The sequence below is a fragment of the Giraffa tippelskirchi genome, chromosome 1 (genome assembly GCF_054371585.1).
Source record: "Giraffa tippelskirchi isolate mGirTip1 chromosome 1, T2T-mGirTip1v1.2.pri, whole genome shotgun sequence".
NCBI classification, from domain to species: domain Eukaryota; kingdom Metazoa; phylum Chordata; class Mammalia; order Artiodactyla; family Giraffidae; genus Giraffa; species Giraffa tippelskirchi.
The window spans coordinates 197,851,162-197,877,677 of record NC_137275.1 but is presented as its reverse complement, the minus strand read 5'-3'; the positions used below and the strand labels follow the sequence as shown (position 1 = coordinate 197,877,677).

General features: G+C 44.2%; 1 protein-coding gene and 1 pseudogene across 18 annotated transcripts in view; both read left to right on the top strand.

Moving 5' to 3' along the window:
- FANCC (FA complementation group C) overlaps window positions 1-26,516 on the top strand; it is a 303,173-nt gene that overhangs the window by 273,528 nt on the left and 3,129 nt on the right. For 14 of the 18 annotated variants that reach the window (XM_081522609.1, XM_081522735.1, XM_081522620.1 and 11 more), the window contains 4 exons: window positions 5,255-5,330; window positions 7,537-7,612; window positions 15,436-15,616; window positions 19,938-20,144. In XM_081522609.1, coding sequence (XP_081378735.1) covers window positions 5,255-5,330; window positions 7,537-7,612; window positions 15,436-15,616; window positions 19,938-20,144 — 540 coding nt within the window. Of the gene's footprint in view, window positions 1-5,254; window positions 5,331-7,536; window positions 7,613-15,435; window positions 15,617-19,937; window positions 20,145-24,407; window positions 24,584-26,516 lie in introns of those variants that run through there. The other 4 variants (XM_081522765.1, XM_081522786.1, XM_081522775.1 and 1 more) reach the window with 2 other exon arrangements.
- Window positions 26,318-26,418, top strand: LOC145521694 (U6 spliceosomal RNA; annotated as a pseudogene).

Below are 26,516 nucleotides of genomic sequence, written 5' to 3'. Positions count from 1 at the left end.
TACTAAAATCCCATACACCCCTATGCCAAGAAACCTCTCAGGTTTTAGCAGATGTTTCTGTTTTTAAGGCAGTGATAAATATTTATGATGTTTTTTTCCCATCTTCTCCTTCCCTAGGGAAGTTAGCTAGACTGTAGCAAACAGCGTTATCAATGGTGCCCAGCCTGGAATTCTGGAGGAGAGCTCTGCTGAAAGACACTGGTTGGCCCTCATGCTTATTTTGAGGCAAACTAGAAATATCTTTTATCCTCCCTGAACATTCTTTGTTTTTCCAATTAGGAACCAACCTCTAGAAAACCTGCACCTTGAACTCCTGGAACAGACCGAGGTTGGGGTGGAGGGCATTGGTGAAAGAAGTGTTGCTCTGTACCATTAGCTTGAGTCTGTCTTTCTTATCAGCTTTGTCCTTGAGTTGCAGGGTTGCCCTTAACACTTTAGATTCAGACTTACAGTCACTTTTAATTTAGAATAGTACTCTGCCCACGTGCCGCTAGTGGTAAAGAATCTGCCTGGCAGTTGGGGAGATGCAAGAGATGCAGGTTAGATTCCTTGGAGTAGAAAATGGCACCCCATTCCCGTATTCTTGCCTGGAAAATTCCATGGGCAGAGGGGCCTGGGGGGCTATAGTACATGGGGCCACAAAGAGATGGACACGACTGAGTGACTGAGCATACACCCTACCCAGGCTGCACGTATCTGGTGGCGTAAGGGACACAGAATGGGTCCTGGTGGAAGGCGGAGCAGGGATCCCCCCCCCAAAAAAAAAGCCAGGAATTCACTGTCCTTCCCTTGGGCTCAGAATGCAGGAGCAATAACCTCTTAACGCTGCAGATGCCTTCATCCCCATATGTCATGTCATGTCTCTTCCTGGGGCTGTTCCTGACGGCCTGCCTTTCTAGGCAGTGCCATTCTCATCATCAATCCCCTGCCCTCCTGAGTGCCCCTTCCTAAATTAATCATAGTCCCTGATGTATGACACCCTCTGTCTTATGTGATCCATGTATAATCCTCTTTCTTTCTGTGTTTTATTCATTCATCCACATATTCATTATTAATAAATGACCATCTACCAACCTGACCTCTAACAAGACCTGGTCCCCTAGTAGAAACTTCAGGTTATTCCCATGCTCCTCTATCCTATCATCCTGACTTTCTCCCTTCAGGTAACTGCTGTCCTTGATTTTTTCTGAAAACAGTTTGATCATGTATATGTTGTTGTTGCTTAGTAGCCAAGTCATGTCCAACTCTTCGTGACCGCCTGGACTGTAGCCCGCCAGGCTCCTCTGTGCATGGGATTCTCCAGGAAAGAATACTGGAGTGGGTATCCGTTTCCTTCTGGAGGTCTGTCTTCCCTACCCAAGGATTGAAACCACACCTCCTGAGTTGGTAGGCAGATTCTTTACCACTGAGCCACCAGGGAAGCCTGATCATGCATACACGATTGTTAGCCCATGTTTCCTTTATCTGTGATTGTTTTTGCGCTTTACAAAGCAAACGACAGATGAAAGTGGTACCGCGTGTGCAGTCTTCTGAGCCTTGTTCTTTCCAGCAGTGTGTCACCAGGCTTGCTCTGTGCTGTGGGTGGTGGTGGGGATTGCAGGTAGTACTCTGTGGGGAGAGTGTATACAGTGTGGCTGTCTTCCTGGTGGTGAGCCTTAGGATTATTTCCAGATTTTGTTTTCTTTCATAAATAGAGTTTCTCTGAACATTCAAGGTTTGCTTAAGAGTGCTAGTGCTGGTTATTAGGTGTGCAAAGGCAGCTTTGGCAGATACTGCCAAAGTGTTTTCATACATGGTTGTGCCAATTTACATTCCCCCCAGCAGTTGTGAGAAATCCCATCAATCCGCATTCTTTCCCATTGTCAAAAATGTTTATCTTCAGTGCTTCTCATTCTTTTTTTTATCCTTTCCTCTCATCCTTGTTTTATTTGGAGAGCATAGTTGCAGCCCCATCAGTGTGCCCAGTCAGACTAGTAGCCAAAAACTTAACACTGCCATGACAGGCCTCTTTCCTGAACTTGCCTAATGGCTCCAGGACAAGCAGCAAATCAGTTCAGGTTCTGGTTCTAGTAGTGACAGAGTTTAATAACGTATTGGACTAAATCTCCTGCAGATAAAAATTATAAACTCTGGAGAAAATATTTTTAAAAAACTATTTGAAGGTACTGGAAAGCAACCCAAAAAGCAGATAAAAACTGGAGGGGTTTCAACTCTTGAAAAAGTAAACCACATTGGGTAATCTTCTAACTTTTCCCAGAAGGCTCTCATGTGAAGGGTGGGCAGGAGATTAAATGAGGCTAGGGGGTGGCCAGAACCCAAGGCATAATCTGATTGGCTTGAGGTGTCAAAAGACAGAGCTGTGGGCTGCCAGAACAAAAAACAGATGAGGCAAAACAAACTAATATCCAAAGATAAACCTAGGGACTTTCCTGGTAGTCCAGTGGTTAAGAATTCGCTTGCCAATGCAGGGGACATAGGTTCAACCCTTGGTTTAGAAAGATCTCACATGCTACAGAGCAGCTAAGCCCACACACCACAACTTCCGAGCCTGCGTGCTCTAGAGCCCATGATCCACAACAAGGGAAACCACCGTAATGAGAGGCCTGGGCACCCCAACGAAGAGTAGCCCCCACTCACTGCAGCTAGAGAAAGCCCATACACATCAACAGAGACACAGGGCAAGTGATAAATAAGTAAATAAATAGATAAAAAATTTTAGAAGATCAATTCAAATATACCTACAAGTACATTAATTACAAATCTAAGTGAAAATCAACTAAATATACTAGGTAAAAAGGAAATATGTCGGACTGAATGAAAAACTAAGACCCACTATACGTTGTTTTCAAGAAATCCATTCTAATTATAAAGACACAGATTAAAAGGAAGGAAAGAGACATGTTATGTAAATAATAAGCACAAGGAAGCTGCTCTGGCTCTACAAGCAGCAGACAGACTAGGTTTTAAGGTAAGGAGTATGGGCAGACAAAAAAGAGGGACAGATTATATAGTTCATCAGGAGAAACACCAATTACAAATGGATATATGCCTAATAACAGAGGTCTGAGATACACAAAGTAAAAACTGAGAGAAGTAAAAAGAGAAACAGGCAACTCCACAGTAATACATAAAATACTTGGGAGAAAATTTAGCAAAAGAAGTATAAGATCTCTACGTGGAAAACCACAAAATAAGAAAACTTAAACATATGAAGAGAAACCATAATCATGAATTGTTGAGATGCCTGGTTCAGTGTGGTCCTAGTTAAAATCCCAATATAGTTTTTAAAACAGAAATTGATAGGCTGATTCTAATGCAAAGAACCTATAGTAGTCAGGGTGATTTTGAAAAAACAAAAGACCCTCCCCTCAAAATCAGAGGATTCACACTGATTGATTTCAAGACTTTAAGCTACAGTAATCAAATTCAAGACAGTGAGGTACTGGTAAAAGGATAGATCAGTGGAACAGAATAGTGTCTAGATATTTTCATGTAATCAACTGGTTTTTGACAGAGATGCCAAGGAAGTTCAATGTGGAAAGTTTTCAACAAATGGCACTGAAACAACTGGATACCTCACAAACATAAAAATTCATTTGAGATGGGTCATAGACTTCAAAATAAATGCTGAAGCCATAAGGCTCCTAGAAGAAAATAAGAAGAGTATCTTTTTTGACATTAGGATAATCTAATATTTCTTAGAAGGAATGCAGAAAAGCACTAAGCAGTATGAGAAAAATGGATAAATTAGACTTCATCAGAATTTAAAATGTCTGGTCTTTGTAGATATCCTTAAGAAAATGAAAAAGCAATCCACCCAGCAGGTAAAAAATATTTTCAATACATATATCTAATAGGGGATTTGTGTCCAGAATATATAAAGATCTTTTACAACGCAAGAACATAAGAAACAACTCAGTTTTAAAAATGGACAAAATACACACTTCAGAAAATACTTATAAAGTGAAGTCGCTCAATCTTGTCCGACTCTTGCCACCCCATGGACTATAGCCTGCCAGGTTCCTCTGTCCATAGCATTCCCCAGGCAAGAATACTGGAGTGGGTTGCCGTTTCCTTCTCCAGGGGATTTTCCCGACCCAGGAATTGAACCCAGGTCTCCTGCATTGCAGGCAGATTCTTTACCAACTGAGCCACAAGGGAAGCCCGACAAGTATGTGAAGCAACTGGAATTCTTGTAAATTGCTGACCAAAGTGTGGAGTGGTATAACCACTATGAAAAATTACATGGCAGTTTCTTACAAAGTTAAACAAGCATCTACTCTATGACCTTGTAATTCCATTCCTATGGTATTTACCCAAGAGAAATAACAGCACATGTCCACAAAAAAGACAGAAATATGAATGTTAATTGCATCTTTATTCATAATAAAACCCAAACTGGAAACAATCCAAATGCCCATCAGTGGGAGAATAAATAGACAGATTATGGTATATTCATACAATGACTACTTTAGAACAATTTTTTTAAAAAATGAAGTATTTAATCCACAGTAACAAGGATGAGTCTCAAAAGAACATGTTGAGCCAAGGAAGCCAGACAGAAAAAAACACACACTCTCATGATTCCATTTGTGTGAAATTCAAGAATATACAAAACTAATCTCTCTCATCAAAATAAAAATATCAGATGCCGGGGTAGGGTGGAGGGATTGACTGTAACATCTACAAGGGAACTTTCTGAGGTGATCGAAATGTTCTGTGTCTTGATTGGAATGATGGTCACGTTGGATTTACAGATTTACCAAAAGTCATCAAATTGTACACTTAAAGCCCTTACAATTCACTGTAGACAGATTTTACCTCAACTTTTTGCAAAAGTACTTCAAAGCTGCTATGCCTTCCGAGGGCGTAGAGGGTACAGTACTTTGGCCCTCAGAGTATGTGTGAGCGCCACTGTTGTTTTTTGATTAAATCCATCTCCCAACTGCCTTGGAAACTCTCACATAAATAGATTTATGTATATAATTCTTGACCTCGTGTGAGGTCAAGAACTGATATAAAGACATCAAGAGCATAACTTTATTTTTCTTAAGTCCTGGAAGGCATCTTTAAAAAGGTTTAATTTTTTGGAACATATTTATAAGATTATCAGAAGCATCTTTTATTTTTGATCAGTGTGTAAGACATTATGACCACATAAAGTACTAGAATTTCTTTTTATATTTTTATATTTCCTTAATACCTTTTCCAATGCTAATGTTCAAATGGCTTTAAATTTTTTATTCTATTATAGTTGAAATTTGCACTCAAGACCTACTTTCCTTATGCTTCTCCATCTCTTGTCATGGTGCTCCTCCAACACCCGAAAGGTATGTGAAGGTTGATTCTGCCCATATTAAAATAATTTCAGGGAAAGTACAGTGACAAAATCATAACCCTTTCCTCCCAGTTCCTTATCTGTAAAACCAGGGAGATGGATAATGTTCCTTTAAACTCTCAGCGTCACACATTCTGTGGATTTTGATATGAGAATTTGCTTGACTTCCCAGTTACGATCATTTACTAAAAGAAAGGAAAACAATGGCCTCTAGTTGGGTTTTGACAGTCTGTTCTGGTTAACACAAGGCCTCCGCTAGTGCCAGGAAGGTCCACCTGGATGCCAGGAACAGGCTAAGACTTGGCTGATTTGGAATAAAACAGTTACATTTATCTGTATTTCATTCTTTCTTCTCTGTGCCCCCTGCTGCAAATGAAAAGATAAAATGATGAGTGAAGCTAAGGAAATTTAGGGGAAATTTCTCCTAACCTAGCCAAAGGAAGTCTTTTGAAAGCATTCAGTAAGTGTGTTAGACCACAGCCTTCTGTGATTTCATTTGCCAGCCTTCCAGAGGCCATATTCATTTGGGGAAGTGATGATTCTGTACTCATTCAACTGATGTTGGTCTGTTAGCATGCCTGTGAGCTCCTGATTATGAAACATTTCAGAGACAGAGAATGCAGACATCCTTCCCCACTAGTGCCTGAAATCCGAGGAGATGTGACAGTGAAGCAAGACAGACTCGATGCTGTAGAAAAAGGCATTTCGTCTGACCATGGAAGGATAGGAAGAACCCATAATACGTCCTTTCTGTACCATTTTCCCCTACCTTTTTTTTCCTGAGACTTGAGTAAGTAGATTCACTTGAGGAAAGTATGATATGAGGTCTCAGAGCATTTTACAAAATCAAAAATACTCTTCCTTTTTCTAAAAGATTAAGTTCTCACCCAAAGTGACCCACTTGACACTGTCCTCTCAGATGCTAGGGGTGGAGGTGGAGACAGGCCTGGTGGGATCTCTGGTCAAAAGTTTTGTGGAACTTAACCTGTGAGAACACAATGGGAAAACTTTAATAAGACAGGAGCATCAGTGATTCACTTTCCAGGGGCACGTCTCACAGCCTAAGTCAGATTAGCAAAGTCCAAGGTCAGCCTATGTGGTAAGCAGCTAAATGAACTCCACAAAAAATATCAGGGTTGTTATTTTTTAAGTTTGGACATCTATAAACTAAAGATTATTTGCACTGGTTCCTAGAACAATTTTCTGCATATTACTTTTGAAAAAAATAATGTTATATCTACAGACTGAAGGGTTTCTTAAGAGTAGAGTCTTCTATTCATCAAAAATTGATTTTATGCCCACTGTAAAGTCCTATGAGGTATAAAAGATGAGTCACTTATGAACCCTGAATATCCAGGAGCTACAAGTAAAAGAGACATAAAATAACTATCTAAAAAACTAATAAAAGGAGAAAATGAAAATGCCTTGAAAGGCTGCAAATCAAGAGTTACGAGAACTCAGAAGAGGGAGAGAGATAATTTATAATTCTTTAATCTGTAGCATTTGTGGGGTAGTAGTGGTTCCTGTATCACTTACATTATCTTTCTGGTGTATTTAATTACAGAGTCTATCACTACATGGAAATGTGGTAACCTTTTTCAGCTGTTGTTTAAAACTACAGATACATACATGCTCAGAAGTGTTTAAGACCATGGGAAAAATGTGAAACCAGAAAAACTAACTTAAGAAAAGACATTTGTCTTTGTCTGTATAACATCCATATATTTTTTTCTGGCCTTTTAAAAAAATTGTAAACCTGAAGTCTTATTCTAAATTCATCACAATCATAGTTGAAAAGCACATTCTTAATTCCTTATTGACAATTTTTTAAAAAAAATATATTTTGAAACCACAAATTATTAGTGATAGATGAGGGGGTGGGTGAGTAGAAAAGAAAAAAAGCTGGGCATCTTCAACATAGCCTCCCTAAATCCTACAGTGGGCTGGCTGTGCAGTCTCATGTACTCGAATTAAAGAGCCTTTAAAGTTTAGCTCTGTGTGACACTAACAGGTCTTTCTTCCCAGACCTGAGAGATAGATTCTGGCAGGGATCAGCTTGAGGGTGGTGGTATGGATTCCATGGACCAGGAAAACTAGGCCTTTCCCCTAAACGGGCCCCTTCTGGTCTCCACTGCAGTTGATTCCTAATAGGTTTGACTTTTCCTCAGCTCCTTTCTGATGACTCTCTCCACCCGCAGATATTCCGCAGGGACTGTGGCACCAGTCTCTGAAACATATCTCTGAAATGCTCAAAGAAATAGTTGAAGACCACGGGTAAGCAAAGACTGATGACTCCTAGATCTCTTTCACACGTGGTTTCTCTGGTATCCTTATCTTTCCTGTGAGCAAGCCTGACGGGGGAAGGCATTGCAAGCATACCTCAGAGATATTGCAGGCTCGGCTCCAGACCACAGCAATAAAGTGAATCACATGACCTTTTTGGTTTCCCCGTGCATATGAAAGTTAGGTTTACACTGTCCTATAGTCTATTTACTGTTCAGTGGCATTATATCTTAAAAAAACATGTACATACCTTAATTTAAAAATACTTTATTGCTAAAAAATGCCAGTGACTCATAATTGTTTTGCTGGTGGAGGATTTGCCTCGATGATGACGCTGCTGAGTGATCAGGGTGGTAGATGCTAAAGGTTGGAGTGGCTGTGGAAGTTTCTTAAGACAACATGAAGTTTGCCATATCAACTGACTCTTCCCTTCACAAATGATTTCTCTGTAGCATGCAGTGCCTTTTGATAGCATTTTACCCACAGCAGAACTGCTTTCAAAATTACAGTCATTCCTTTCAAACTCTGTCACTGCCTTATCATCTAAGTGTATGTGATATTCTAAATTCTGTGTTATCATTTCAGCAGTGTTCACAGCAACTTCACCAGGAATAGATTCCACCTCAAGAACCACTTTCTTTGCTCATCTGTAAGAAGCACATCCTCATCTGTAGTTTTATCATGAGATTGTAGCCATTCTGTCTTCAGTCTCTACTTCTAGTTCTAGTTCTCTTGTTATTTCCACTACATCTGCAGTTACTTCCTCTACTAAGGTCGTAAACCCCTCATAGGCATCCATGAGGGTTGGAATCAACTTCTTTCAAACTCCTGTTAATGTTGATATTTTGACCTCTTCCCATGAATCACAAGTGTTCTTGATGGCATCCACAGTGGTGAATCCTTCCCAGAAGGTTTTCTGTTTACTTTGCCCAGATCCCATGGAGGAATCACTGTCTATACCAGCTATTTGTTTTGTTTTGTTTGTTTTGTTTTTAGTCACTAAGTCATATCTGACTCTTTGTGACCCTATGGACTGTAGCCCACTAGGCTCCTCTGTCCATGGGACTTCCCAGGCAAGAATATTCCTCCAGGGAATCTTCCCGGCCCAAGGATTGAACCTGCATCTCCTGCATTGGCAGGAGGGTTCTTTACCCCGAGCCACCAGGGAAGCCCATGGCAGCTACAGCCCTATGAAATGTTTTTCTTAAATAGTAAGAGTTGAAAGTCAAAATGACTCTTTGATTCATGGACTGCAGAATGGGTGTTGTGTTAACAGGCATGTTAACATTGTACATCTCCATCAGAGCTCTTGGGTGTCCAGGTGCAATGTCAATGAGCAGTATTATTTTGAAAGGAATCTTTTTTTTCCTAAGCAGTAGATCTCAACAGTGGGCTTAAAATATTCAGTATGTTCAGTCACTCAGTCATGTCCAACTTGTTGTGACCCCATGGACTGTAGCCTGCCAGGTTCCTCTGTCCATGGGATTCTCCAGGCAAGAATACTGGAATGGCTTGCCGTTTCCTCCTCCAGGAAAAATATTCAGTAAAACATTGTAAATAGACGTGCTGTCATCCAGTCTTCATTGTTCCACTGACAGAGCATAGGCAGAGTAGATTTAGCATCATTCTTCAAGGCCCTAGGATATCCAGAATGGTAAATAAGCATTGACTTTAACTTGAAGTCACCAACTACATTAGTCCCTAGCAAGAGGGTTAGTCTGTCCGTTGAAGCTCTGAAGCCAGGCATTGATTTTTCCTCTCCAGCTATAAAAGTCCTAGATAGTATCTTCTTCTAATATAAAGCTATTTCATCTGTATTGAAAATTTGTTGCTTAGTGTAGCCACCATCATTAATAACTTGCTGCAGCTTCTACACCAGCACCTGCTGCTTCACCCTTCACGTTTATGTTGTGGAGATGGCTTCTTTCCTTGAACCTCATGAACCACCCCATGCTAGCTTCAGACTTTTCTTCTGCAGCTTCCTCACCTCTCTCAGTCCTCATAGAATTGAAGCGTCAGGGCCTTACTCTGGATTAGGCTTTGGTTTAAGGAAATGTTGTAGCTGGTTTTGATCTTCTATCTGTACCACTACAGCTTTCTTCATATCAGCAATAAGACTGTTTTGCTTTCTTATCCTTCATGTGTTCATGAGAGTAGCACTTTTAATTTCCTTGAAGAACTTTTCCTTTGCATCCACAACTAGGCTAACTGTTTGGTGCAAGAGGCCTATAGCTTTCAGTCTATCTCAGCTTTAAATGTGCTTTCCTCAATGAGCTTTATGATTTCAACCTTTTGAAGTAAGAGATGTGCAGCTGTTCCTTTCACTTGAACACTTAGAGGCCATTGTAGGGCATTGTTGTTGTTCAGTTGCTCAGTCATGTCTCACTTTTTGCAACCCCATGGACTGCAGCACACCAGGCTTCCCTGTCCTTCACCATCTCCTGGAGCTTGCTCAAACTCTTGTCCATTGAGTCAGTGATGCCACCCAACCATCTCATTCTCTGTCATCCCCTTCTCTTCTTGCCTTCAATCTTTCCCAGCATCAGGGTCTTTTCCAATTGAAAAAAAAAAGCATTAGTTGGATTAATTTCAATATTATTGTGTCTCAGGGAATAGGGAGGCCCAAAAAACACACAGATTTATCATTTAAGTTCATCAGCTTATATGGGCACAGTTCATGGCACCCCAAAACAATTACAGTAGCAACATCAAAGATCACAGATCACCATGACCAATATAATGGAAAAGTTTGAAATATTATGAGAATCACCAAAATGTACACAGAAGCAGGAAGTGGACAAATGCTGTTGGAAAAATGAAGTCAGTGGACTTGCTTGGTGCCAGGTTGCCACAACCTTCAATCTGTGAAAAAAAAAAAAAAAACACCACGCCATTTTCTATGGAGCGCAGTAAAATGAGGTATGGCTGCACTGGTCTGTTACCATCCCCAAACAGGCAAACACATTGCTGAGTAAGAAGTGCAGGAAACACTGCAAGCAGCTCAGAATCAATAGGCTGCATGTGTAAATACCTGGCCTAGGAGCTGTTGTGAGTAATGGCTGGTGTTAGATTTTGAAATGTACAAGCATAACAATACGTAGAATAGACCTTAGGAAAAAAGCACTGCTCACATGCTGCACCCCCCACCCACCACCCTCCCGCCGGCTTGCAGAACAAGAATGCCATCCTCTAGGCCCTAAACTTCTCCTGCATGGTAGGATGAAATGTTTATTTTCCTCCTCTTTGTAATAAATTTTTGTCTGAAATTAGAAAATCCACTCTAACATAATTTCTAATATTATATTAGGTAAATATAATGTTAGGGAAATAACACACATATTATTTCCCTAGAACCACTCACATTTAGACTTTGCTAAGTTCTTTGCAATATAGTGCCCTCTGGCTTCCTCTTAACTTCCTTGCTTTTAGAGTATTTTATTCATTGTCTATACTAGTCTATGCAGGTAGACGTAAGAGACCCGGTTTGATCCCTGAGTCAGGAAGATCCCTTGGAGAAGGAAATGGCAACTCACGCCAGTATTTTTGCCTAGAGAATCCCATGGACAGAAGAGCCTGGCGGGCTGCAGTCCATAGGGTCGACAGAGTCGGACATGACTGAAGCAACTTAGCATGCATGCACGCACACTAGTCTACTAAGACTGTCTTGATTTGTTCCCTTTGCCGCTTTTCCTACTTGAAATTCTCTATAATCTCATTACTGGCCATCACAAATTGTGGCCAGTGCTCTTCTGCTTATCATCACTGATGCAGGTTTGGGTGCCAATTGCTCACCCCACCCCAAGACTCTTACCAGTAGGAGAGACAGAACCAGCAGGAGAGACAGACAGCCAAGTGGGCATCAGAGGACTGGACATATTAACGACCTGCCATGCCCTGGCAGCCCCCGATGCACCGTCTGGTTATCTGTGTTGAAGAGCAGGACTGAGGCCCCAAACTTCTTGGGGGTCCCGCCTAAACCAGATCTGCCTCCACTAGGCTTCAGGCCAGCTGCTGGGAAGGGTCTGTGAGTAGCTTTAGGCACCTTCTCAGGCAGCCCCATGGGACTGCCTTGCACACTCAACTGCTGGAGGAAAGGAGGGAGAATTCCCAGACCTTGAACCATGATCCGGGCGGGATGCCCACATGGGAGCAGGGGGCATGGGGGAGACCCTGCTCAGCTTACTCATCTGTGAGGCCTGCAGGAAGGAGACTCCATGGAGCCTGTTCCTTGCTTTTGGACCATAACCCAGCCCACCACTGAGGTGGCCCCTGGAGCATCAGCTCTCCCTCTTGTGGGGACAAGGAAGTAAGACAAATGCTCCTCTTGTTCCTTTTCTGTCACTGTTTGGCAAACTAGATTTCACAATTTACTCACTTGTTCTCGGGGGACAGGAGGAAAGCAGTGGCTAGAGGAGGTGGGGACAGTGCTGGCTCCAGGATTCCATGAGCCAAGCAGAGGACTATGAATCCAGATCCAACAATGATGGAGCACTGCAAAAGGGGCCCAGGGCTCTCCTGTTCTAGGAGCTTCCCCGGTTCAGAAGAAAGATTCTGCCCCACATGATCTCAGGCTAGCCCTGCTCCATTTCTCCCACGGGAGATGTTAGGCTGCTAGGACCGTCTCTGAGCAAAATTAGTGGGTCTTTACCTTAAGCAGAGTCTATCCTTTATTCCAACTCCCTGTTCCCTGTGTGACAAAAGGACACCTTCACAAAAGCTTTAACTTTTCAGCACTGATGAATAATACATGATGAGAGGAAAGAATTTGATATACAGTTCATTGAACAGTTCTATGAAGACCTACAAGACCTTCTAGAGCTAACACCCCAAAAAAATGTCCTTTTCATTATAGGGGATTGGAATGCAAAAGTAGGAAGTCAAGAGATACCTGGAATAACAGGCAAATTTGGCCTTGGAGTACAAACGAAGCAGGTGAAAGGCTAACAGAGTTTTGCCAAGAGAACACACTGGTGATAGCAAACACCCTCTTCCAACAACACAAGAGAAGACTCTACACATGGACATCACCAGATAGTCAACACTGAAATCAGATTGATTATATTCTTTGCAGCCAAAGATGGAGAAGCTCTATACAGTCAGCAAAAACAAGACCAGGAGCTGACTGTGGTTCAGATCATGAGCTCCTTATTGCCAAATTCAGACTTACATTGAAGAAAGTAGGGAAAACCACTAGACCATTCAGGTATGACCTAAATCAAATCCCTTGCGATTATACAGTGGAAGTGACAAATAGATTCAAGGGATTAGATCTGATAGACACAGTTCCTGAAGAACTATGGATGGAGGTTCCTGACATTGTATAGGAGGCAGTGATCAAGACCATCCTCAAGAAAAAGAAATGCAAAAAGGCAAAATGATTGTCTGAGGAGGCCTTACAAATAGCTGAGAAAAGAAGAGAAGCTAAAGGCAAAGAAGAAAAGGAAAGATATACCCATTTGAATGCAGAGTTCCAAAGAATAGCAAGGAGCGATAAGAAAGCCTTCTTCAGTAATCAGTGCAAAGAAATAGAGGAAGACAATAGAATGGGAAAAACTAGAGATCTCTTCAAGAAAATTAGAGATACTAAGGGAACATTTCATGCAAAGATAGGCACAAATAAAGGACAGAAGTGGTATGAACCTAACAGAAGCAGAAGATATTAAGAAGAGGTGGCAAGAAAACACAGGAGAACTATACAAAAAAGATCTTCATGACCCAGATAACCATGATGATGTGATCACTCACCTAGAGCCAGACATCCTGGAATGCAAAGTCAAGTGTGCCTTAGGAAGCATCACTACGAACAAAGCTAGTGGAGGTGATGGAATTCCAGTTGAGCTATTTCAAATCCTAAAAGATGATGCTGTGAAAGTGCTGCACTCAGTATGCCAGCAAATTTGGAAAACTCAGCAGTGGTCACAGGACTGGAAAAGGTCAGTTTTCATTGCAATCCCAAAGAAAGACAATGCCAAAGAATGTTCAAACTACCACACTACTGGACTCATCTCATCACACGCTAGCAAAGTAATGCTCAAAATTCTCCAAGCCAGGCTTCAGCAATATGTGAACAGTGAACTTCCAGATGTTCAAGCTGGATTTAGAAAAGGCAGAGGAACCAGAGATCAAATTGCCAACATCCATTGGATCATCAAAAAAGCAAGAGAGTTCCAGAAAAACACCTACTTCTGCTTTATAGACTACACCAAAGCCTTTGACTGTGTGGATCACAACAAACTGTGGAAAATTCTTTAAGAGATGGGAATACAAGACCACCTGACCTGCCTCCTGAGAAGTCTGTATGCAAGTCAAGAAGCAACAGTTAGAACTAGACATGGAACAACAGACTGTTTCCAAATTGGGAAAGGAGTATGTCAAGGCTATATATTGTCACCCTGCTTATTTAACTTACATGTAGAGTACATCGTGAGAAATGCCAGGCTGGATGAAGCACAAGCTGGAATCAAGATTTCTGGGAGAAATATCAATAACCTCAGATATGCAGATGACACCACCCTTATGGCAGAAAGCAAAGAACTAAATATCCTCTTGATGAAAGAGGAGACTGAAAAAGTTGGCTTAAAACTCAATATTTAGAAAACTAGGATCATGGCATCCAGTTCCATCTCTTCATGGCAAATAGATGGGAAAACAATGGAAACAGTGAGAGACTTTATTTTCTTGAGCTCCAAAATCACTGCAGATGGTGACTGCAGCCATGAAATTAAAAGACACTTGCTCCTTGGAAGAAAAGCTATGACCAACCTAGACAGCATGTTAAAAAGCAGAGACGTTACTTTGCCAACAAAGGTCCATCTAGTCAAAGCCATGGTCATTTTATGGATGTGAGAGTTGAACTCTAAAGAAAGCTGAGTGCCGAAGAATTGATGCTTTTGAACTGTGGTGTTGGAGAAGACTCTTGAGAGCCCCTTGGACAGCAAGAAGATCCAACCAGTCAATCATAAAGGAAATCAGTCCTGGATATTCATTGAAAGGACTTATGCTAAAGCTGAAACTCCAATACTTTGGCCACCTGATGCGAAGAAATGACTCACTGGAAAAGACCCTGATGCTCAGAAAGATTGAAGGCAGAAGGAGAAGGGGACGACAGTGGATGAAATGATTAGATGGCATCGCTGACTCAGTGGACATGAGTTTGAGTAAGCTTCGGGAGTTGGTGAAGGACAGGGAGGCCTGGCATGCTGCAGCCCATGGAGTCACAAAGAGTCAGACACAAATGAGTGATTGAACTGAAGTAAACTGAACTGAAAAACTCATAATTGCCAAAATTGACCAGAACCTTTTGTTTTGTGAGAAAAAGAATAGCACATGTTTCCACCTGCATCCCTTCTCTGGGCTCTGTCTGGACCCCAGGGGGTCCCCTCATTTCTGCTCTGGACCACCTGGGTGGCTGCCCTGTGGCTGGGGGGCCCCATCTCCACAGCAGCCCAGCTGTGCAGGCCAGGCAGAAGGCAGAGTGGTGCACCCGCAGATTCTCATCTCTTGCTGGTCATGGGCCAAAACCTTCCTTTCTCCAATGTCTGTGCTTACTCAGGGGCCCTGAGTGTCAAGATTTAAAAGTCTGAGGTCCTCAGGGTACGGATAGTTTGGGGAAACCTGCCTTTGAACATCCTGTGATGGGTTCAGGGTGGCGTTTTGAGCTCTTTCTCTGAGCTTGATTGTATTCCTTACAAGCTCTACTTCAGTGGATAAGAACAATTGAAGCCAACCATTCACAGACATTGCAGTCACTTTAAGAACCTAAAGGGAAAAGAAATCAAGTTGCCTAACTGCCATGTGTTTTGTTTCTGTTCCAGGTCCTACGGAGGCCCCTTTGAGAGCTGGTTTTTGTTTGTTCACTTTGGAGGATGGGCTGATATCACGGCTGAGCAGTTACTGATGTCAGAAGCTGAGGCTGAACCCCCAGAGGACCTGCTGTGGCTCTTGGCTTTCAGCTGCAGCCCAGGCGCCGGGCATCAGCAGAGAGCACAGACCATGGTAGGTGGCACAGCCCAAGGCATGCGGCCTCGGGGACGGTCTCTCAGGGGCAGAAAGGGACCCTGCGGTGGTGGGTTTGGCTTTCACTGACCTCCAGGCACCTTAGCAGGTACAGGAAGACATGGGTCTGGAAGAGTGAGTGGGACCTGAGCGTGCAGTCGAGATATTTTCTTGCCTTCAGGAGTGGACCGGGAGGCCAGGTCTCTCAGGAGGCACCGAGGAAACAAGTGCAGCCCTTCTGTCCCTGGGCCATTCTCACTGCTGCTCTGTCCTGATTCACAGGCGTGCCGGCCTGGGGGCTGCACCCTCCAGGGGCTGTCATACAGGGTCTGACCCTCTTCTGAGGAGCACCATCCTCTTTCTTCTCTGCGGCCTGGCCCCGTCTGCTTCCCTCTTGACTTAACTCCTTTCTTGGATCAGTCAGTAGATCCTCACAGTACCGGCTTTGTTTAGAACTCTTACTAAAGTAATCACATGATATTAACCACTTAGCTTCTGAAAAAAGGACTTGGTCGTTTCCTAAATAACAGAGCAGCAAAGTGCAGGAGTGGCTAAGTGTCCATGGCAAAGACAGTTGTTATTTTGTGTGGAATATGATAATTACAGGAGCCATGTATTGATTAAAGGCATTTGCGCCTTCCTTACAAACATTTATTTGCTGGTTTTTAAAAGTTCAACTGCCACCGCTTTTTCCTGATTTTAATAATTAAAAGGAGTGGGTTTCTTTATGTAGAGAGCAGTGCTCCTATTTGCTTGATGTTTTATGTTGTTTGAAAAAAACAGAGACTAGTTCTGTATGGCTGTATATTTTACTTGTTTAAAAGCATGTTACATGGCAGGGGCAAGAAGAGTTTGTGATTTCAAAAAGTTGCAATTTGGTGATCATTCTGAATCCCAAATAGAACATTTTTTTAATAGAAATTAACATGTATTTCAAGATTGCTATCAGATTAAAAAGAGAGCTTACTATTTTTTTCTCTTTAAAAATATCACATTAAAGAGAATCCTAGTTTGTTTTCGGGCTTCCCCAATGGCTTAGTGGGTAAAGAATCTGTCTGCAGTGCAGGAGACAAAAGGAGACGTGGATTTGATCCCTGGGTTGGGATGATCCCGTGGAGGAGGAAATGGCAACCCACTCTAGTATTCTTGCCTGGAGAATCCCATGGACAGAGGAGCCTGGCTGGGCTACAGTCCATGGGGTTGCAAAGAGTCAGACATGACTGAGCACACAGCACATATGAACACTAATGATTTCTGAAGCCTTTTTATATACATTTCATATTTGATTCTGTATTAGCTAAACTGGTAGGTTTTATGTTAAATTCCATATGGATCATAGAAACTGACAGATTACTTTTGAAGTATAGAGAAGTGAATAGTCCCATAAGATTTATTTTCTAGAGAGCTCTGCATTGGCATATCTTTCTACCAGCTAAGTTAGTCCTTTTTTGGTTTGTTTTTTAATAAAACTTACACACAGTTCTCACTCAGGGGGTGCCTTGGCAGCCTGGATAAAAACAGATTAGATCACTCAGAGGAGCTTAGCACCAGGACGTCAGTTTCCTTCCTAGCTGTTCTGTCCGAGGCGGCTGTCTGCCTGGGACTGAGGCCCTGGTGTGGGTGGTATCCTGGGGAGCAGCGAGGCCCAGCTCTCCTAGTTTAACTAGTAGTATTAGTACATAGTTCTCACTCCCCTGGGTTTTGTGAGCTTAATCCCTTTGATGGGTCTGTTGGGTGACTTAAGAGACTGTGAACTACCTTTAAAAACATGATTATTGTACGATTTGACTGAGCTTGACATTACTTGTGCTTTTGCCTTAAAGTGAAACAGAAAGTGTTAGTCACTTAGTCGTGTCTGAGTCTTTGTGACCCCATGAACTGTAGCCCACCAGGCTCCGCTGTCCATGGAATTCTCCGTGAGAATACCTGTGCTTTTGCCTTAAAAGGCATAATTAAATCACAACACTATCACGTCCTGTGGCTGGAAATGTCACCTCTGCTGGGCATCCTTGAGATTCAAGATTGGGGCAGGTGGTGATGGGGGCTCGAGGTGGGGAGTGGTAAAGAGCAGCCATTCCTGCTTGGGATGCATACGGCCTGTGCGAATACCCACTCCTGTCTCTGCAGACTGTGTTCTCTGCCAGCCAGTGTTCACTTCCTTTTGTTAACTTTGAACTGAATCATGATAAAAAACAAAAACTTCCTATATTTGTATACTTTTAAGAATTAAGTGAGGGTTCATACACTTCAACCCTGTCGTTCTCCTTCTAGGAATTCTCCTAAGGAAGTAATTAGAGAGCTGTGTAAAGATTTATATACAAGATCATTGCAGTGTTGTTTGTAACTGCAATAACTGGAAATGGCCTTCACTTTCAGTAGTAAGGATATTGGCTAAATAAATTGTGGTGTATTACAGCCGCAGAATGGGCTTCCCTTATAGCTCTGTTGGTAAAGAGTCTGCCTGCAATGCAGGAGACCCTGGTTCGATTCCTGGGTCAGGAAGATCCACTGGAGAAAGGATAGGCTACCCACTCCAGTATTCTTGGGCTTTCCTTGTGGCTCAGCTGGTAAAGAAATCTACCTGCAATGCGGGAGACCTGGGTTCAATCCCTGGGTTGGAGAGATTCCCCTAGAGAAGGGAAAAGGTAACCCACTCCAGCATTCTGGCCTAGAGAATTCCATGGACTGTATAGTTCATGGGGTTGCAAAGAGTCAGACATGACTGAGCGACTTTCACTTCACAACCACAGAATAGCATTCTGCCATGAAAGATCGTGTTATCAAAGAACATGTGCTATATAGATAACGGTAAATTGTTTACAGTGCACTGTGAAAACCTTAGAATACAATTCCTTATATATAGTGAGTGCTGTGTTCACAATGCATAGAAAAGAGATGACAAAGATATAAACCTCACTTTTAATAAGTCTCTTTGAATAGTGGTTACCGTCATTTTTATTTATTTTTACTTTTTTGTTCAAATGTTTTATAGTAAGCATATGTAAATTTTCATACTGCAGGATAAAAATTAATACTTAGAAACGAAAGCTTATATTTTTCTCCTTAAAAGATTAGAAAGCATTAATGTTTTTGGCATGTGAGGAAGGTATTTGAAGGGAAAGGTGGCCTGGAGTAAAAGAGAAAGAAAAAAGACAAGCCTCGGGGAATACTGGGTGAGGGGAGAAGATGAACAAGAAGAACATGATTATGGAGGCATCGCTTCCTAAGACCTGACATTTTTGCAGACCAACCTAGATGCAGGACGGCCATGGGCTCCTGTAGATGCCATCAGGGTGGGCCCAGACAAGAGGTAGTAAGGGAGTGGCCCTCTCCTGTTAGGACGTAGCCCTCCACCATGGAAGGGCCCAGAGCGGTTTCTCAGGGTCTTGCATTGTGGTCAGAGTTGCTCACACAACACTGCTAGTATGTTGGAATTTATGACAGACTTCATTGAATGAAGCCTTAACTTTCAGAGAAAAAAAGAACTCACACAAAATCCATAAAATTGGTCATGGGAATTTTTAGAGTAGGCCTAAGTGTTCTTTTGAAAATGAGGGAACATAGCTGTTCCTGAGTTCCATGTGGCAGTTGGGATCTATGACTTTCAGTTTTTGCTTTGTTTTCCAAGTCACAACTTGATGTACCATTCTTATAGCAAACAGAAGTCTCAGCATGAAATAAATATTTTTTATGCAGAAACAACCCACAGACCTGTAACAATCACTATTATTATATGGATTCCACAGACTTGTGACCTCTGCTTGAGCTTTAAATATGTATGAACAGTGTCCCAGTATCTAAAACAAAACAAATGTGGTGTATGTGTGTGTGTGTGTGTGTGTGTGTGTGTGTTTGAGCCGGCACTTCCTCCCCACCAAAGATGGCAAAAGGCAAACCTCATCCTCATCAGCACATTGACTCAGTGGAGGTCCAAGCCACGGGGCTTTAATTGATCCGTGGCTGTGATAGTGAGCAAGTCTTCAAGGAGCCTTTTGTTCTTTTTCCCACAATATAAAAATCTGACCACATTCTGCCTAGGACTTTTCTCCATTTCCTTTTGTACAACAACAACAAAAAAGGTCAATTCCTGGCATGGTGCCCTGGCTGCTTAGTGAGCAAGAGGAAAGTCAAGAAATTTCCATTACGCCCATTTGGGTTTGTGTGGAGCAGTGTGTAAACTCAGACATGGTCCACCCTCTCTGCCCTCCCTCGGGCGCCAGTCCTCTCCTGTTTCTGGGGCTGCTTCAGAGAACTGAATCATCCTCGCCCCACACGTATCCCGACCCTCCCCTGATCTCTTCCTTTGAAATTATATTCCCAGGTGGAGGTGAAGACAGTGCTTGGCCGCCTCACGAAGCTGTTCAGGAGTCCAATCCTCTCGGCCAGGGATTTGCAGGCAGCAGCTGGAGAGAACCGAGGTGGAGACCCCAGACCACCTGCTTGTCAGCAGCTGGTCAGACGCCTCCTCCTGCACTTCCTGCTCTGGGCTCCTGGAGGACATGCGATTGCCCGGGAAGTCATCACCCTCGTAAGTCTCCCCTTTTCTGGCATCCTGGTTCTCATTCACAACCCAGGGGAAGCGTGGCTTATCACTGAAGGGCCTGGCCTTTGATGAGCCTGTGTCCCAGGAAGCTGTCCAAGCATGGATGACGAGGAAGGGAGGAGACAGCCAGGCCAGACGGGGAGCCTGCGCGGTGCAACACCTGCATGGCATAGAGGAGGGAAGAGGGCCGCAGATAAGGAAGGAGACTGCTCCCAGGTCACACAGCTCCTGGCCAGGATCCAGGCTGAAAGCTAGTCTCCTATCTCCTCAGGCCATCTTTTTGTTACAATGCGTGACTCTTCCTCCTTGTGAAGAAAAACAAGACTTCACTGAGAATGTGCTCACTGCAGTGGCTCAAAGAGTTTAATTTTTTAATTTAAAAAACATTTGCTAATTACGAAGAAATCCTTCCTCAGTTCAGTCCAGTCACTCAGTCATGTACAACGCTTTGCGATCCCATGGACTGCAGCACCCCAGGCCTCCCTGTCCATCACTAACACCTGGAGCTTATTCAAACTCATGTCCATCGAGTCGGTGATGCCATCCAACCATCTCATCCTCTGTCGTCCCCTTCTCCTCCTGCCCTCAATCTTTCCCAGCATCAGGGTCTTTTCAAATTAGTCAGTTCTTTGCATCAGGTGGCCAAAGTATTGGAGTTTCAGCTTCAGCATCAGTCCTTCCAAAGAATATTCAGGACTGATTTCCTTTAGGATGGACTGGTTGAAACTCCTTGCAGTCCAAGGGACCCTCAAGAGTCTTCTCCAACACCACATTTCAAAAGCATCAGTTCTTCAGCGCTCAGCTTTCTTTATAGTCCTACTGTCACATCTATACATGACTACTGGAAAAACCATAGCCTTGACTAGATGGACCTTTGTTGGCAAAGTAATGTCTCTGCTTTTTAATATGCTGTCTAAGTTGGTCATTTTAGCTCTTAGGGAAATGCAAATCAAAGCCACAATGGGCTACTGCTCCATACCCACTAGGACATCTGAGTGTGTGCTCAGTCGCTTCAGTTGTGTCTGACTCTTTGTGACCCTATGGACTATAGCCTGCCGGTCTCCTCTTTCCATGGGATTGAATACTGGAGTGGGTTGCCATGCCCTCCTCCAGAGGATCTTTCTGACCCAGGGACTAGGACATATCCTATAAACCAAGTCAAACAAAATGGAAGACATGTCTTGGTAAGGACGTGGAGAAGTTGAACACTCACCTTTCCAGTTGGGAATGTTAAAATGATGCAGCCACTGTGGAAAAGAGTTTGATGGTTCCTCAAAAATTTAAAGATAGAATTACCATATAATCCAGCTGTTCTGCTTCTGTGTGTGTACCCAAAGGAACTGAAAGCAAGGACTCAAACAGATACTTGTTCACTCCTGCTTATAGCAGTGTAATGCCTAATAGCCAAAAGACAGAAACAACCCAAATGCCCATCAACAGATGAATGGATAAACCAAATATGCTTTGTACATACAGTAGAATATTATTCAGCCTTACAATAATTGAATGACACATGCTACAACATGGTTGAACCTTGAGAGCTAAGTAAAATAAGCCAGACACAAAAAAGGACAAATACTAGATGATTGTACTCATGTGAGGTACCTAGAATAGGTAAATTCATAGAGACAGACAGTAGAATTGAGTGGGGAGTGGTGCAGAGTTCCTGTTTGGGATAATGAGTAAGTTATGGAAATGGACAGTAGCGGTGGTTGTACAACACTGTGAATATAATTCATGCCACTGAATTGTACATTTAAAAATGGTTAAAATAGCAAATTTTATGTTATACTGCTACTGCTGCTAAGTCGCTTCAGTTGTGTCCGACTCTGTGCGACCCCATAGATGGCAGCCCACCAGGCTCCGCCATCCCTGGGATTCTCCAGGCAAGAATACTGGAGTGGGTTGCCATTTCCTTCTCCAGTGCATGAAAGGGAAAAGTGAAAGTGAAGTCACTCAGTCGTGTCGTACTCTTAGCGACCCCATGGACCGTAGCCTACCAGGCTCCTCCGTCCATGGGATTTTCCAAGCAAGAGTACTGGAGTGGGGTGCCATTGCCTTCTCCGTTTATGTTATAAGCTCATCTCAAAAAAAATGCTGGTTTTTTTTTTCTGTTTCTAACTTTTTATAATACATATACATTAAAGTATGCTGCTGCTGCTAAGTCGCTTCAGTCGTGTCCGACTCTGTGCGACCCCATAGATGGCAGCCCACCAGGCTCCACCGTCCCTGGGATTCTCCAGGCAAGAATACTGGAGTGGGTTGCCATTTCCTTCTCCAGTGCATGAAAGGGAAAAGTGAAAGTGAAGTCGCTCAGTCATGTCCGACTCTTAGCGACCCCATGGACTGTAGCCTACCAGGCTCCTCCATCCGTGGGATTTTCCAGGCAAGAGTACTGGAGTGGGGTGCCATTGCCTTCTCTGACATTAAAGTATAACTTGATGAATTTTCACAAACCAGAAACACCCATGCAACCAGCAACCAAATCAAGAAAGGAATGTTCCCAGTACGCAGAGGCCCCCTCCTGCTCTCTCCTGCTCTGTTTGAATGTGAACGAGAAGCAAGTCCCAGTGACCAGTGGGACTGCCAAAAACTCAGTCACCAGTGCCCAGAAGGTTCTCCTTGGTCCCGGGAGAACAAGGTATGTGGGGCAGGCAGGCCACACAGCCAGTCTGTCAGGCCATCCTCTAGGGCTCAGACAGAAGACCTCCCAGAGCCTGGGTGTGGCCGAGAGCAGAAGAGGACTTGCTTGTCACATACGGGGTACCATCTCCTCAGGGCCCACCCCAGCACAGCGATCTGTCGTGTGCTTTTATAAAATGCACATCTCACCTCCAAATCCATTTAGGGTGGGAGACCTCCATAGGTGAGAGCTAAAAAAATGTCCTCATACCTCTAGAACTTGGTATCAACCAATTTTCCTCTCTGGCCAGGAATAAATTATAATAGTCACTTGTCAGCCACTGCCTCAGCCAGGTGATCAAGGTCAACATCAGCAGTACTAAGTCACGTTGATAGGAAGTGATGAAAATGGCACTTGACCTCTATGGCCTTCCTACCCCAAACCCAGTCTAATTATGAAAAAAACAATTGACAAACTCCAGTTGAAGGACATTTGACAAAAATACCTGACCAATACTCCTTAAGACTGTCAAGGTCATCAAAAACAGGGAAGTCTGAGAAACTTTCACAGCCAACAAGAGCCTAAGGAGGGTCGATGGTTAAATGTAATGTGGTGTCTTAGATGGAATCCTGGACCAGAAGAAGGACATTAGGGAAAAACTGAGGTCAGAATAAAGTCTGACGTAAAAGTTGGGTTAATAAAGTGAATAGATACTGGCTCATTAATTCTGACAAATGTACTAAACTAATGTAAAATGTTAACAGGAAAACTGAGTGTGGGGGATATGAGATTTCTCTGTATTATCTTTTTAGTCAAACTATAAATATAAAACCATTCTAAAATTGAAAGTTATTTTAAAAGTTAAGGGGACTTCCCTGGTGGTCCACTGGGTAAGACTCTGAGTTTCCAATGCAGGGGGCCCAGGTTCAATCCCTGATGGGGGAATTGTATCCCACATGCTGCAACTAAGACCCAGCACAGCCAAAATATATATATATATATACATATATATATTTAAATTAAAAAAAACACATATATATGAGAAGTGGCTTCCCAGATGGCGTTAGTGGTAAAGAACCTGCCTGCTAATGCAGGAGAACTAAAAGACATGGGTTTGATCCCTGGGTCGGGAAGATCTCCTGGAGGAGGAAATGCCTGGAGAATCCCATGGACAGAGGAGCCTGGCAGACTACAGTCCATAGGGTTGCAAAGAGTTGGACACGACTGAAGCAACTTAGCACGCATATATAAAAGAAAACCTGTTTTCAAAAACAAAAAAGTCAAAGGCAGGCACTTCTGAATCATGCAAGCCTTGGTGGTATTTTTGTTGCCTGACCTCTGACCTCCTGCCCAGGCCCTGGAACCTGGGGGAGGGGCCTCAGCCCAAGGATCCTGCTCAGGCCTGGCCACCCTTCCTCTCTGAGCCTGTGCCCTTCTACTCCTCCCACATCCTGTCCCCCTGGGGGTGGAAAGCAGGCCAGGGAGATCAGAGTCCCAGCCCATAGGGTGTGAGAGAATAGTCTAGAGAAAGCTCCTCAGAGACGCCCAGTTCTCTGCTTCCGTATTCCAACCATATTTCCCTCCATTCCGGGAACAGTCCACATTCACACGGCCCACCCTCTCAGGTCTCACCCACAGAACGCCTGCTGTGACTCAGGAGCTGGTCATGTCACCAAGCTCAGGCTTGTCACCGATGCCAGAGGCCAATTCCCACAAAATAGCTCAACCCCAATCAACGCTGCTGATCTATGCCTGAGCCTGGGGGAGCTCGGAAAACCCCTGCACATCTTCATTCCCTTTCGTAAGTCAGCTCAGCTACAAAAAAAAAAAAGATCATTAAAAGATGAAACGCGGTGATTGTTTTCCTGCACTGGTTCCTTAGCAGTGGGCGCTGGCCTCCCGGCACCTCAGAACCTGTTGTAGCACAGAGTGTCTCCTGGGCTCTGTCCTTAGAGATGTTCTGAAACTATCTTTACTAACATATCGGCCTTCCTACTCGAAGGCTTCCTGTAGTCCCGCGTGGTCCGTTGAAGGCAGCCCAGCAAGCACTGCTACGAGCAGGACAGGTGCAAGGAGTTCCCCCAGCACTGGCTCCTCCCGGGGTCCGCAGAGCCTCCCTCTTCGAGCACCCTGGGAAGAGCTCCAGGCCAGGTCTGCTCTACTGGGAGCAGGTGGTAGCCAGTTGGGAAAGCCTGGGCTCGGTGGGACAGCCTTTCTTTCCCAGGGGCTTTGGCATCACCACCCCCAGAACCCCAGCCCTGGCCTGGCTTTGATGAGAAAGAGAGTCGGGAGCAGAGCCAGCCCCCGGCCAGATCCTGGTCTTGCTGTCATTGTGTGAGCTCTAGGCTCTGAGCCCTGTGTTCTCCGCACCGGGTTCCATCCTTATCCGAGTGGCCCCGTGCGCCGTCAGCTCACCTTCCTCCTCTCGTGGCCCCACACCCCAGCCTCTGCCACAGGATGCTCCCCACCGACTGCTTCCTCGGGCTCGCGCACAGGCCCCAGGACTCAGCTTCTGAGTCCCCACTGAATCCCTTGGTCAGAACCCCTGCCCTTCCCGCCCCTTGTTCTTCGGCTTCTATGCTCCATGCGCCTGGTTTCCCGTCTCCACTATCTCCTCCTTCCGAGCCTCTGTGATGAGGATGAGGCACAAGGAGCCCGGCTGGGGCCCAGGTTCCTCCGCCCCCTGAGGCCCATCCTCTCTTGCCCCATGACCTGCCCTGAGTTCACGTTTCTCTCTCGATCTCCTTCTGTCTTCTGTTGCTGGACCACAGCACTCTCAGCCGAAAGGCAGCCCGAATCTGAAATACAGAGTTCAGTTCTGTCGTTGCGGAGCTCACAATGAATTGAAGCCCCATACAGATGCCCTTGGCCAAGCGTCCCTCCCTCAGCGGCAGTGGGGCGGGGTGACCGGAGACCAGGAGTGGAGCTTGGGCATTGAGGTGGCTTGTCCAGAGCGTCAGTGATGGCGCCGCCACCCTGCGTCCAGCTCCGAGGAGCACCTGTGGTCCCTGGGCACTGGAGCGGGAGGCAGTCTTCCTCGCCCCAACCCAGGTTTGGGGAAGTAAATTAAGTCTTTTAAGACATCCCAGGAAAGCTCACGTTGTTTCATCCATAGAGGTTATCTACAACATCTGTAACTTCTGAATAAAAGCCAAGAGAGGATGATCTGGACACGAAGAGCCACATGGAATCTGCCCAGGCTGGCAGCCTGCCCGCACCCCCAGCCCCTGCAGAGACCCTCTCGGCTTGGGCAGCTGCCAGTAGATGGCCGAGGAGCCACCAGCGTTGTCTAGGGGGCCCAGGGTGTCCCCCACTCTCACTCAATACCCGTGCTGCTGAGAGATCTGCTTTGACTCACAGACAGAGGTGGCATGGGACTGAAGGCTGTCCTGGGCCCTGGAGAGTCCCAGGTGGACCAGGGCAGCTGGTCATCCTATCAGAAGGGCCCAGTGTGCACACGGGGAAGGAGCCTGACCTTGGGCTGCTCAGGTGACTCAAACATTTGACTCACACACAGAAAACAAATATGTAGTGCTCACTTTGGCAGTGCACAGCCTAAAATTTGAAGGAGACAGAGATGATTAGCATGGCCCCTGTGCAAGGATGACGTAGATTTGTGAAGTGTTCTATATTTAAAAGAAAAAAAAAAGCATAGATTACTCTCAAAATCAGAGGTTCTTATATACTTGTGTCTAAAAAAGCACAGTAAATTCTTCACACAGGTAGACTGTGAG